This window comes from Penaeus monodon, chromosome 38 (assembly GCF_015228065.2).
Source record: "Penaeus monodon isolate SGIC_2016 chromosome 38, NSTDA_Pmon_1, whole genome shotgun sequence".
NCBI classification, from domain to species: domain Eukaryota; kingdom Metazoa; phylum Arthropoda; class Malacostraca; order Decapoda; family Penaeidae; genus Penaeus; species Penaeus monodon.
In genome coordinates, this window is record NC_051423.1 from 30,729,126 (window position 1) to 30,744,055 (window position 14,930).

Sequence of the window (14,930 nt, forward strand, 5' to 3'; positions counted from 1 at the left end):
GCAAATAAAAACCATGTACACAATTTAAATTTTAAGTACTTTGAAATACATTTTTAAACAGCTTGATTGACTGCCGGTGAACACGCTTCCGTAAATCTAGTCGACAGATACCATGTTATACAGCTTCCAAGAGCCAGACTTCGTTCCTGCGATTCCAGAACTTGAATGGTGCGTCGTATGCATTCCTGAAAAATGCCATTGTTAGAAATCTCATAAAATTCAGACTGAACCAAAGGTGATATTCATTTGCCCAGTGCATTTCCCGGCAGTCTCATACTAGTTGTTGCCGGGGTGGGGGTCTTAGGAGACGGAGACACTCAAAAGTGGGGGATCTCCTCAACCATGGGCCTGATCAAAGGGCAAACCCGTCAACGGGTACATTTGACGTCAAATAGTCCGAGCGCCCGATGAACGAAATCACCAGGCGGTGCCCAGTGGCTCCGGCTTTTGCGGTTATACTTTCCACCCCTTGCCCGTTTACGTATAGATCCCACCCACTTCGCACACTGAAAACCAGTGGAAACCAATGTATGGGATCACTGTCTTGGACCCCCCACCCCATCCTTTGCTCCTCGTTGTTGGGGGGGGGGGACTTAGGAGACGGAGACTGAAGTCCAATAGGGGATCCCCCTGCATTGGATTCTCCACTCATTCCTTCAGTATTCATGTTTACACTAATGACTCCACCTCCATTTCTGGAGCTTGTCCCCCCCAATCCCTTGCCCGTTGTTGTCGTGGGGGGGCTTAGGAGGCGGAGACTGGGACCCAATGATGGGGAACTCCCCAACCTTGGGACTCAGCCCTCGACTCAACTAATTTTGCATGGTCTTTATTTTCCTTCCCACCTTTCGTTTCTGTCCCTTCACCAAACCCTTCTACTATCCACCTCCTAAAGTGTGAGAGCCGTGCTGAAAGGATGAAAGGCTGACTTTGTGCCAGTCCTGAACGGCCTGAGGGAGCCATGGGCACGGTATTCCCCTGATTTAGTTATCTAGCCCTTACCCCTCAAGGGGACCCTGAGGGGTGGACTGTTTTTATCCCCAACATAATCCAGGCTTACCATGGCCAGTAATGAAAACTTATCTCCACTATTAGGGGCAATGAGGCTTGCCCCTTTATCAAATAGCCCCAAAGATGTAAACTCAACCGATTCCCTGACCCCAGGCTCTCCTTTGACCACGGCTCCAAACACTGCAATAACTACCCCCTCATCAATACCTACTAGTACAGTAGCCAACAATCAACCCTTAAGGAACATTTCCACTCTCCCAGCAAGCTCAACTTCAACACCTCTACCCCCACAACCTCCAACATCAACCACCCCATCCTCCCTTATTAATACCTTACAGCCTTATTGCCCACCTCCCCATAACACTACCTCCCTCAACACTACTCCATCTTCGTCGCGCCCCCGCCCTTCGACCACCCCTATCTCTACAACAATTTTGAATACCCTCTTCAGCACAGCCAAATGGGACCAATTTTTCGTGATCCCTCCCACAGCTCCCTACTCTGACAACACCCTTCTCTTCCAACAATGTCTCCAAAAACAAGTAGGTAAAGTCTCTTTCCGTAGCCGACCCGACCGCTCCCGTCTTGTCACAGTAACATCCGAAAACCAAGCTATAGCATTAACAACCTAACAGACCTATATGGTAACCCCATCCTTGCAGAACCCCATCCAACCCTCAATACTTGCACTGGAACAGTTTCAATCTCCCCAGCAAATTGCCCAATCTATGACAAAGATTGGTCAGATTGTGGAGAAGATCTACTTGCCTGTCTCACAGACTATGATGCAACATCAGTGCAATGCTACTCCATTCCCCCCAGAGGTCATCGAAAGAAACCTACTAACATAGCCAAAATTACCTTCCGTAGACATGACCTTCCCTTTAACGTCTATATAGGAGGAGAATCCCTCCCTGTTCGTCCATACCAACCTCCTCCACATCAGTGCCAAAACTGTTGGCGTTTAGGACACCCAGCCAAACATTGCCGTTCCACAGCCAGATGCCCACTATGTGCCCAACCTGGCCATACCCGATCTAACTGCCCTGCACAATCACGCACATGTGCCAACTGTGGCGGCCCCCATAATGTATTTTATAGGGGCTGTCCCACCTACAAATTTGAGTCTGAGGTAGCAACTCTCAGATTCAAACTTGGACTCACACTACGTGAAGCCAGACAAGAAGCACGTCGAGTTGGTTTCTCTCTTACTCCTTACTCCAGTAATACTGCTCATTCTACCAATTCTCCTAAACCCACCCCCCCTACATCTAACCCCCCCTCTTCTACCTCCTACATTCCCCAGTCAAACTCTTTTGCCATCCTAAATCCAGACACTCCAATCTCTACTACAGATACTTCAATCACCACTACAACCCCAACACCTTCCCCTCTCCCTCCTCGCACAACCCGTAACAGACAGAACAAACGTTCCACCCCCTCTTCCCCTACCACACAATCACCTCCACTTTCCTTTGCTCCTATGCTTGAGACACCAGTCTTCTCTTCCCCCCCTCACAAGAAATCCTTTATCCCCAAAAACTCCCCAACCAACTCCTCAGAAGAAACCATTGAAAATATTCAAGATTACCTCATGAAAAACTGACACTCAACCTCCAAATACAACTCCTGCTCCTTCCACACACCAAGTAACTGCTGATATCCATCCTCCTCCTAACGATATCCCCCCTACACCCAATCCTCCTACCCCCTCCCAACACAGCCCATCCCCCCAACCCCAACCCCGCCCACATTAACCCACCCACCATCCCCTCTATCCCTTCCACTCCCTCCTGGATACACACGTGAATCCCTCATGTCACAAGTATCCCCTTCCTCAGACCCTCCATCTCCTAATACCCCTCTTAGTAGAACACCAACTCCCACACCTCTCCCATCTCAGACCTCTCAATCCTTTTCCCACCCTCTAGCTTCTTCCCCCTCAAAATCTCCAACACGTAGTACAATCTATATCAGTAAAGTATAACTATCCTTCATTGGAATATTCGCGGTTTCCGCTCCCACAGACCTGACCTTCGTCATATCCTTTCCTCTTATAATCCATCTATTGTATGCCTTCAAGAGACCTTTCTTACACATCCTCCAATACCAATCCCCATCCCCAATTATCATTTTGTCTCTTCCCCACATTCCCTTTATGTCTCATCCATACTTATCAATCAGAAAACACCTTATGTCACACCTCCCTTTCAAACCAATGTCCCTTGCACAGTTATCCGTATCTTCCTTCATCGTTGGATCACAGTGATTTCAGTCTACTTCTCCCCTTCCCACCCTATTGACTTTGAAAATCTAATTTCCCAACTTCAACCACCTTTCCTCATAGTTGGTGACTTTAACTGCCGCCACACTCTATGGGGTGATTCTATCACAAACTCCCGAGGCCGATCTCTAGAGCGCTTTCTCTCCACAGCTGACCTTACTATTCTAAATTCAGATCGCCCCACACACTTTGATACACGCACGCAATCTTTTTCATGCATTGACCTCTCTCTTTGCTCCCCTTCTCTTCATTTAGATTTCCACTGGTCAGTTTTAGACCACTTTCCCTCTAGTGACCACTTTCCAGTTCTCCTTTCTCCTACTTCATACGTACCACTCCCTAATTCCCCACGCTGGTGCTTTGATAGAGCCGACTGGCACACTTTCACTTCACTCTCTGCTATTCATACCCCTCCATCCTCCCTCACCTCCATTTCAGAAATGATACAGTATTTCACAAATACAGTCTTAAGAGCTGCACATACAGCTATCCCTCGAACCTCAAGACAATATACCTCCAAATGTGTTCCATGGTGGAATTCTGATTGCACTAAAGCACTTCGCTTAAAACGTGCAGCCTGGAACAGGTACCGCTACAAGAGAGGTACTCCAAATCAAATCTTTTTTTTTTTTATTTAGAAAAAGCATATGATACGACATGGCGGTACCATATTCTCCAACAACTGTCTTCTCTAGGCATACGTGGAAACATGGGTGTCTTCATAAAGTCCTTCCTCTCCCAATGCACTTTCCAGGTCAAAATCGCCTCTGCCACATCATCTTTCTTTCCCCAAATCGAAGGTGTCCCACAAGGCAGTGTGCTCAGTACCACTTTATTCCTTCTTGCTGTTAATGATATTGTTTTACCACCAGGAGCCCGGTCATCACTATATGTTGATGATTTAACCATCTATGCCTCTGACACATCCATACCAAATCTCTACCAATTTCTTCAATCTGCAATCTCATCAGTATCTTCCTGGGCCACAAACCATGGCTTCCGCTTTTCTACCTCTAAATCTTTCTCCATCCTTTTCTCTCGCTCACGTGTAGGTCCCCTACCCCCACTCTTCTTATATGACACTCCACTCCAATGCCGTTCCTCTGGCAAATTCCTAGGTGTCATTTTTGACTCCAAACTGTCCTGGCGAGACCATATTCTACACATTAAAGAAAAAGCTCTCCGCCGTCTTCGAATCTTAAAAACTCTATCCCATATATCATGGGGCTCAGATCGCAAAACTCTCCTTCATCTTCATGTTACTTTGATCCTCTCCACTCTTGATTATGGATGCCATATCTACTCCTCTGCCTGAACTTCTCTCCTTGCCCATCTTGATACAATCCATCACTGTGGTCTTCGCTTAGCACTAAGCGCCTTTCGCTCCTCCCCAGTTGAGAGCCTGTACACTGAATCAGGCATACCATCTCTATCTCGACGTCGTGCCCTTCTCTCTCTCCGATGCTATGTTCGATTCCACCAACTTTCCCTCACTAAACTATCCCACAACCCCTACTTCTTACCTTAACTTCATCTCCACGATTACCTACTCCTTTCTCCACTCGCATGGATACCCTCCTCTCCCATTCCCCTTTCCCCCATCTCCAACCTCTCCCGTTCTCTGTCCATTCCGTCCCTCCATGGCTTATACCTCACCCCCATATTTGCTCTTCTGTTTTCCCCGACCCACCAAAATCAAATATCCCTCCTACTGTCCTTCTCACACATTTCCTTGACCATGTCTCCACTCATTCCTCTAGTATTCACGTATATACTGATGGCTCCAAATCCACCTCCGGTGCTGGTTTTGTAGTAATCTTCCCAACTCGTACTTTCAAATACTCCCTTCCTCCTGAATCCAGTGTCCTTACTACAGAACTGTATGCACTCCTTTTTGCTCTAAAACACATATACTCACTCTCCTCTTCCTCTTTTACAATTTTTACTGACTCCCGTAACTCATTAACTCTCATAAAGTCAATACGCACCACCAACCCCCTTGTTTGTAAGATCCAGAACTGGTTGTTCTACCTATCCACACGCCATAAAACAATCAAATTTTGCTGGGTGCCCAGCCATGTTGGAATCCCCGGCAATGAACAGGCAGATACACTAGCACGCCACGCCTCTATGTCCACATCATACCAATCACGCTTCTCACGTATCCCAGCCACGGATTATTACCCACACTTTAAGACCTTCTTGTATAATCGATGGCAATCTTTTTGGTCAAGCCTCCGCACTAATAAATTACATTCTGTAAAACTATCAATCTCCTCCTGGTCAGCTCCATTTCATCGGAACAGACGTTGGGAGACCGCTCTCGCCCGACTACGCATTGGCCACACCCGTCTAACACACTCCTATCTGATGTCACAATCTGATCCACCCTTATGTTCCTTATGTAATGTTCCCCTTTCAATCCCACACATCCTATTGTCGTGCCCACGTTTTGAAACAACCCGTACCTCTGCTTTCCCCCACCTATCCTCCCTTCACCGACCTCCCAAATTATCCGACATCCTTACAGAATCCCACACTTTCTGCTTCAACAACCTATTCTCTTTCCTCAAACGCATACATATCCTTCATCTAATCTAACTCCTTACCACACCCGACCCTAACCCTTTCACTCACCAATGCCCAGCTTAGACAACTAATCACTAACTCAACCACCCTTCCCTAACATTAACTATAGTGCTACATGACCCTAGATGTCTAGCACATTTCTCTTGCTTTTAACCATTAACCATTCTGGAGCTTGTTTCGCAGTAATCTTCCCAACTCGCACTTTCAAGTACCCCCTCCCTCCTGAATCCACCCCCCCAATCCCTTGCCCGTTGTTGTCGTGGGGGGGCTTAGGAGGCGGAGACTGGGACCCAATGATGGGGAACTCCCCAACCTTGGGACTCAGCCCTCGACTCAACTAATTTTGCATGGCCCTTTTTTTTTTTTTTCCTTCCCACTTTTCGTTTCTGTCCCTTCACCAAACCCTTCTGCTATCCACCTCCTAAGGTGTGAGAGCCGTACTGAAAGGATGAATGGCTGACTTTGTGCCAGTCCTGAACGGCCTGAGGGAGCCATGGGCACGGTATTCCCCTGATTTGTTACCTAGCCCTTACCCCTCAAGGGGACCCTGAGGAGTGGACTGTTTTTATCCCCAACATAACCAGGCTTACCATAGCCAGTAATGAAAACATATCCCCACTATTAGGGGCAATGAGGCTTGCCCCTTTATCAAATAGCCCCAACGATGTTAACCCACCCGATTCCCTGACCCCAGGCTCTCCTTTGACCACGGCTCCGTACACTGCAATAACTACCCCCTCATCAATGCCTACTAGTACAGTAGCCAACAATCAACCCTTAAGGAACATTTCCACTCTCCCAGCAAGCTCAACTTCAACACCTCTACCCCCACAACCTCCAACATCAACCACCCCATCCTCCCTTATTAATACCTTACAGCCTTATTGCCCACCTCTCCATAACACTACCTCCCTCAACACTACTCCATCTTCGTCACGCCCCCGCCCTTCTACTACCCCTATCTCTACAACAATCTTGAATACTCTCTTTAGTGCAGCCAAATGGGACCAATTTTTCGTGATCCCTCCCACAGCTCCCTACTCTGACAACACCCTTCTCTTCCAACAATGTCTCCAAAAACAAGTAGGTAGTCTCTTTCCGTAGCCGACCCGACCGCTCCCGTCTTGTCACTGTAACATCCGAAAACCAAGCTATAGCATTAACAAAAGTAACTGACCTATATGGTAACCCCATCCTTGCAGAACCCCATCCAACCCTCAATACTTGCACCGGAACAGTTTCAATCTCCCCAGCAAATTGCCCAGTCTATGACAAAGATTGGTCAGACTGTGGAGAAGACCTACTTGCCTGTCTCACAGACTATGATGCAACATCAGTACAATGCTACTCCATTCCCCCCAGAGGTCATCGAAAGAAACCCACTAACATAGCCAAAATTACCTTCCGTAGACATGACCTTCCCTTTAACGTCTACATAGGAGGAGAATCCCTCCCTGTTCGTCCATACCAACCTCCTCCACGTCAGTGCCAAAATTGTTGGCGTCTAGATCATCCAGCCAAACATTGCCGTTCCACAGCCAGATGCCCACTATGTGCCCAACCTGGCCATACCCGATCTAACTGCTCTGCACAATCACGCACATGTGCCAACTGTGGCGGCCCCCATAATGTATTTTATAGGGGCTGTCCCACCTACAAATTTGAGTCTGAGGTAGCAACTCTCAGATTCAAACTTGGACTCACACTACATGGAGCCAGACAGGAAGCACGTCGACGTGGTTTCTCTCTTACTCCTTACTCCAGTAATACTGCTCATTCTACCAATTCTCCTAAACCCACCCACCCTACATCTAACTCCCCCTCTTCTACCTCCTACCTTCCCCAGTCAAACTCTTTTGCCATCCTAAACCCAGACACTCCAATCTCTACTACAGATACTCCAATCACCACTACAACCCCAACACCTTCCTCTCTCCCTCCTCGCACTACCCGTAACAGACAGAACAAACGTTCCACCCCCTCTTCCCCTACCACACAAACACCTCCACCTTCCTTTGCCCCTACGCTTGAGACACCAATCCTCTCTTCCCCCCCTCACAAAACTCCCCCCAACCAACTCCTCAGAAGAAACTATTGAAAATATTCAAGATTACTTAATGAAAACTGACACTCAACCTCCAAATCTTACAACTCCTGCTCCTTTCACACTGCAAGTAACTGCTGATATCCATCCTCCTCCTAACGATATCCCCCCTACACCCTATCCTCCTAACCCCTCCCAACACAGCCCATCCACCCCACCCCAACCCCGCCCACATTAACCCTCCCACCATCCCCTCTATCCCTTCCATTCCCTCCTGGATACACACGTGAATCCCTTATGTAACCCTCCCACCATCCCCTCTATCCCTTACACACGTGAATCCCTTATGTCACAAATATCCCCTTACCCCCTCCTAGTAGAACACCAACTCCCACACCTCTCCCATATCAGACCTCTTGGTCCTTATCCCACCCTCTAGCTGCTTCCCCCTCAAAATCTCCAAAACGTACTACAATCTATATCACTAAAGTATAACTATCCTTCATTGGAATATTCGCGGTTTCCGCTCTCACAGACCTGACCTTTGTCATATCCTTTGCCTTCAAGAGACCTTTCTTACACATCCTCCAATACCAATCCCCAATTATCATTGTCTCTTCCCCACATTCCCTTTATGTCTCGTCCATACTTACCTCTGCTTTCCCCCACCTATCCTCCCTTCACCGACCTCCCAACCTATCAGACATCCTTACAGAATCCCACACTTTCTATTTCAACAACCTATTCTCTTTCTTCATACATACCCTCCATCTAATCTAACTCCTTACCACACCCGACTCTAACCCTTTCACTTACCAATTTCTTTGCCCAGCTTAGACAACTAATCACTAACTCAACCACCCTTCCCTAACATTAACTATAGTGCTACATGACCTTAGATGTCTAGCACATTTATCTTGCTTTTAACCATTAACCATTAACCTCCTGAATCCAGTGTCCATACTACAGAATTGTACGCACTCCCCTTTTGCCTTAAAACACATACTCACCCCCTTCCTCTTTCACTGTTTTTCCTTTGACTCCCATAACTCTCTCTCTCATGAAGTGTATCCCCTCGTTTGTAAAATGCAGAACTGGTTCTACCTGTCCACATGCCATATATCTTTTGCTGGGTGCCCAGCCATGTTGGAATCCCGGGCAACGGACAGTCACATACTCAAGCACGCTCCGCTGCTATGTCCACATCACAACGACCACGTTTCTCACGTTTCATTGATTAGCCCAACTTTGAGACTTTCCTCTACATCCGATGGCAATCTTTCCGGCTCTCGCCCTCTTCCGTATTGGCCACACCCGTCTAAACATTCCTGTCAGATGTCACTTTCAGATCCGCCCCTTTAATGTCCCTCTTTCAGTTAAACACATTCTATTGTCCTGTGGACGCTTTGCTCCAGCCCGTACCTCTGCTTTCCCCCACTTATCCTGCCTTCACCGACCTCCCAACCTGTCAGACCATTACGGAATCTCACACTTTCTGCTTTAACAACTTGTTCTTCCTCAGACGCATACATATGATATAGTCCCCCTTACCTAGTCCTATCTTAGCCCATTCACTCAACAACTCCTTTTTTTTGCCCAGCCATGTTGGAATACCCGGCAATGAACAGGCAGATACACTAGCACGCCACGCCGCTATGTCCACATCATACCAACCACGCTTCTCACGTATCCCAGCCACGGATTATTACCCACACTTTAAGACCTTGTATAATCGATGGCAATCTTTTTGGTCAAGCCTCCACACTAATAAATTACATTCTGTAAAACTATCAATCTCCTCCTGGTCAGCTCCATTTCATTGGAACAGACGTTGGGAGACCGCTCTCGCCCACTTACGCATTGGCCACACCCGTCTAACACACTCCTATCTGATGTCACAATCTGATCCACCCTTATGTTCCTTATGTAATGTTCCCCTTTCAATCCCACACATCCTATTATTGTGCCCACGTTTTGAAACAACCCGTACTTCTGCTTTCCTCCACCTATCCTCCCTATCCTTGCAGAATACCACACTTTCTGCTTCAACCTATTCTCTTTCCTCAAATGCATACATATCCTTCATCTAATCTAACTCCTTACCACACCCGACCCTAACCCTTTCACTCACCAATTCCTTTGCCCAGCTTAGACAAATAATCACTAACTCAACCACCCTTCCCTAACATTAACTTTGGTGCTACATGACCTTAGATGTCTAGCACATCTATCTTGCTTTTAACCATTAACCATTATTAACCATCATCAACTGCTTTACCCATCTTTAACCTTTCCAATATTACTCTAGATTGTTGACGTATAGCAAACGTCACCTCCTTCATTCCTCCTCCCATATTACTACTCTGCATCCTTATTGTCCACCTCCCCGCAGTATTATCTTTCTCAATATTACTCCCTCTTCGTCATGTCCCCGCCCTTCTACTACCCCCACTTCAACAAACCTCTTGAATACTCTGTTTAGCCCAGCCAAATGGGATCGAGTTTTCGTGATCTTCCTCCCCTTACTGACAACGCTCCTATCGGCAATGCCTCCAAAAGCAAGTAGGCAGTTTCTTTCCGTAGCCGCCCTGATCGTTTCCGCCATGTCACAGTAACATCTGACTCCCTAGCTAAAGCATTATCAACCCTGACATGTGCCAAATATGGTGGCTTCTATAATGTATTTCATAGGAGTTGCCTTCCCTACATGTTTGAGTCTGAGGTGGCAGTTCTCAAACTCAGTCTGGCCTCAGGAAGCACCTAAACAAGATTTTTCTGACTCCCACACCAGTACTGTCCTTCACTGGAGGGATAGAGGGCGAGGGGCCTTAGGAGACAGGTCTAGCGTATGACATCACTCAACTAATATTGCTTGATCTTTTCTTCATCTTTCTTCTGTCCACGTATCCTAATTAACTCATTTGTACCCTTTTCCCCACAATACTTTATCATAATGCTAAATGACTTTTGATGTCTGACACATTTATTTGTATTGACCATTAACCATTCTGGGAATCCACAAATATCGCCGTAAAAAAAAATCCAATGACTGTATTTTGAATGCGCCGCTAATAACTCATTCACACCGCCCCTCACCCTCCTTCCAAAGATGTTTCTACATCTCCCCCAGTATCTCTTCCTAATCTCACTTCCCACTCCCAGTAAAATTCTGCCATTCAAAATACAGACATCCCAGTCTTCATAACTCTTCCAAACAATCCAGTCTCTACTTCCCCGGTACCTACCCGTCTTCCTACCGGCCCAACTCATCGCATAAGACAAGGTAAACGCTCCACCCGATCTTCTACCGCATCCTCTCCTCCATCAACATCTCCCTCCACCCCTCACGCATCTGTCCCCTCTTCTCCCCCTCATGAGAAAACCTTTGTTTTTCAGACCTCCCCAACTAACTCCACTTCAGAAACATTTAAAACTATCTAATCATGACCCAAGAAACATGCCTACACCTCATCCTTTCTCTAGTCTCTCTGCTCCCATTCCCACACTCAAAGTAATTGGCAACATCCATCATCCCCCATACACCCCTTCCTCCCACTCTTTGCCAACACCCCATTCCCCCGCCTCCGCTGCATCACCCCCATTCATTCCCCATTATCCCCTTCTGATTCCCCCTGCATACACATGTGACACTTTGTCTTAACAACCCCCTTCTATGAATTCTCTCCCTCCCAGCATTTTACCTGAAATTGTGATCTAATAGTTCTTCCTAAGACAACATTGATCTTGTTAATCCCAACCTTTCTGAACTGCTATACGACTTCCGACGTGTAGCACATTTAATCATCAACCTTTGATTCGAAGACATACTTATTTCAGGTTAACCATGGCCAACAATGAAGATTTTTTTTTACCTTTAAGGCTTGCCCCTTCATCAACTAGCCTATCTAAATTTGACTTTTCTGCTTTCTCCGACCACCGATACTAATACCCCCTCCTCGATGTTTGCTGTGAACTCTGTCCATTCCGAATCATTCAACGAGGTCATTACTCAACCTTCAGAATACACCTCTTCCTCTCTCCCAACATCCTCCACCCCATTTACTACTACACTGCCCCCCCCTCCCCAATCATTGTTGTCGTGGGGGCCTAGGAGATGAAGACTGAAGCCCAATGCTGAGAATTTTTCATGGTCTCCTTTCCTCTTCTCCAACCCCTTGTACTATCCACTTCCTTAGGTGTGAGGGCCGTGTTGAAAGGATGACAGGTTGACTTTGTACCAGTCATGAACGGCCTCAGGGACCTCTCTACGAGAGGCCAGACAAGAGGTACACCGACGAGGTTAATCTATCACTCCCTAATCCATCGCTCCACTCCTCTCCCCTCTACACAAACTGTCTCTACATCTTCCACAGTAACTCTTCCCCCTACTCCTCACCTTCCCACCTCTACTTCAGCTATCTCCCAATCAAATCCTTTTTACATTCTAAATCCAGATACTCCAATATCCACAACTCCTATGTCTGTCACTCCTCCTCGCCTTACCTGCCGCACCAGACAATCTAAACGTTCCACCATCTTCTCCTACCACATCTCTTTCCACACCTACTCCTCAGATGACTATCTCCTCTGCACCTCCTCTTAAAAACCCTTCGTTTCCCAAACCTCCCCACCCAAATCCCCTCCAAAAACCCTTAAGGACATCCGAAACTTCCATGATGACCCCAAGACAACTCTCCTCCCTCGCACCCATCCTCCAATTTCTCTATTCCCATTCCATGTACATTTAAGATGACTGCAGGACATCCACCCTCCTCCTCATATCCTCCTACCCCTCACCCCCCCACTTCCTCCCGACACACCCCATCCTCTCCTACTTCACCAGCTCACTTCCTTCCCCACTATCCTTTCCGCTCTCCTGAATACTCACGTGAATCCCTTTTGTCACAGCTATGTCCTTCCCCAGATAAACCTCCTGATACTACACCACCTTCCCCTGATCCCTTACCTCAATCCCCGGATACACCTCCTCCTATTTCTCAGACACCCATTTCTGGCCTTATCACCCGTCATTTGCTTCACAGTGGCTCTTCTACAATGAAACTTTCGAGGTTTTCGTTCTCACAGACTTGATATCCATCACTTGATATCTCCCTACAATCCATCCATTATTTGTCTCCAAGAAACTTTCCTAAAACATACTCCAGTACCGGTTCCACATTATCATTTTGTACTATCCCCTCATTCTTTGCCTCGATTTTTTTTTCTTTTTCAAGTGCCCTGTCCCACGAGGACGTTGGCGATCATGGATTTCCATGAATTTCTTAGCAATTTAGAGCGGTGGTTTGCCGTTGCCTTCCGCCCGGTGTTTTTATCGAGTCACTATCTCTATTTACCCGGTTCTGGGACCGGCACTGACTTGGGCTGGCTTACCCATCCAGCGGCTAGACAGGCAATTGAGGTGAAGTTCCTTGCCCAAGGGAACAACGCACCGGCCGGTGACTCGAAACCTCGAACTCAGATTGCCGTCGTGACAGTCTTGATTCCGATGCTCTAAGCACTCGGCCACCGCGGCCTCGTCTCCTCTATATTCGTCCATTAAAAAACACCATACACTGTTCCTCCCTTTTAAACTACTGCCACTTGCATAGTTAACTGCATATTTCCCCGCCGCTGGTTTACAATAGTTTCAATTTTCTTTACCCCTTCTCTTCCCATTGACTTTAAAACTTTTGAAACTTTACTTTCTCAACTTCAACCAGCATTCCTCATAGTCGGTGATTTCAACTATCGCCACACTCATTGATCCCTGGAACGCTTTCTTTCTAACAATGACCTTCTTAATTCAGACCACCCCCACCCACTTTGACATGCTTACCCAAGCTTTTTTATGCCTAGACCTTTTCTTTTGGTGGTCTTCCTTCCAGCTAGACTCTCATTTTCTCCACGTTCCTTATAATGATCACCTTCCCCTTCTCCTCTCTCCTACTTTCAATGAAACGCTCCCCAACCACCAATGCTTTGAAAGAGCCGACTGACATACCTCTCTTTATTCTTGCTCTTTCTTCATCATCCTTCTCTTCCACCTCAGACATGCTTTCATATTTCAGTCACTGTCCTGAGTGCTGCCTTTATAACAATTCAACACACACACATCTAAATGTACTCCATGGTGGAACACTGAATGCACCAAAGCGCTTCGATCGAAGCGTGGAGCATGGAAAAGTTATCACTACAAGCGAAACAATATGGATGAAGAGGAGGAGGGGATAGAAAATGAAGACTATATAGGAGGAGATGGAAGTAAGGAGAGAGGTGGGGATGTATTCTGAAAGTTGAGCAATGACCTGGGTGATGATTCGGAATGGATAGGGTTGACAGACAGCATCGAGGAGGTCGCAGTGGTCGCAGCCGTGATCCTGAGGGTTGGATCGCTTCTACACACATTTTAGGCTTTCCAGAGCCAACAATAGAGAAATTATCAGGGTCATTAGGGCTGCCTCTTATCAACTAGCCTCCCTGAAATTAACTTCTCTGTTTTTTCTCCATTTGATATAATCGCCCACTTTTCCCTTTTGCCAATACCTGCCTTACCCTTACCTCTTTACCTTTTTCAAGACCATACTATCCTAAAGCGCTGTACGGCTTCGGACGTGTAACACATTTAATCATTACCTCACCCTCCCCTCTTTACCCTTTTCATTACTTTACCTTCCTTTAATGCTACATGACCTTTGATATCTAGCACATTTATTTGTTATTTAACCCCCCTCCCCCATACCTTGTTCGTTGTTGTCGCAGGGGGAGGGGGCTTTGGAGTTCCTTCTTCTGTCCAACTTATTCTAATCGTTAACGCATTTTTACCCTTTTCGCCACAATTACTTTATCATAGTGCTATATGATCATTGATGTCTAGCACATTTGTTCAACCATTAACCACTGTTCGTTAACCATTAACCGTCCACTCACCAGTACATCAGATCGGTGCGCACTTCCTTCCCGGCTCTTGTGAGGATGGCCTTGAGGGCAGCCGTCTCCCGGAGC

At 46.8% G+C, this 14,930-nt stretch overlaps 1 protein-coding gene across 3 annotated transcripts in view; it reads right to left on the bottom strand.

Annotated features, from left to right (window-relative positions):
• Positions 1 to 18: 18 nt before the first annotated feature.
• The window catches only part of LOC119597083 (heme-binding protein 1-like), a 25,251-nt gene continuing 10,339 nt past the window's right edge, over positions 19 to 14,930 (bottom strand). For all 3 annotated transcript variants that reach the window (XM_037946545.1, XM_037946544.1, XM_037946543.1), the window contains exons 6-7: positions 14,856 to 14,930; positions 19 to 185 (exon numbers count right to left, since the gene is read on the bottom strand). The exon at positions 14,856 to 14,930 is cut by the window's right edge and continues 36 nt beyond it. In XM_037946545.1, coding sequence (XP_037802473.1) covers positions 116 to 185; positions 14,856 to 14,930 — 145 coding nt within the window. In that variant the 3' untranslated portion in view covers positions 19 to 115. The remainder of the gene's footprint in view (positions 186 to 14,855) is intronic.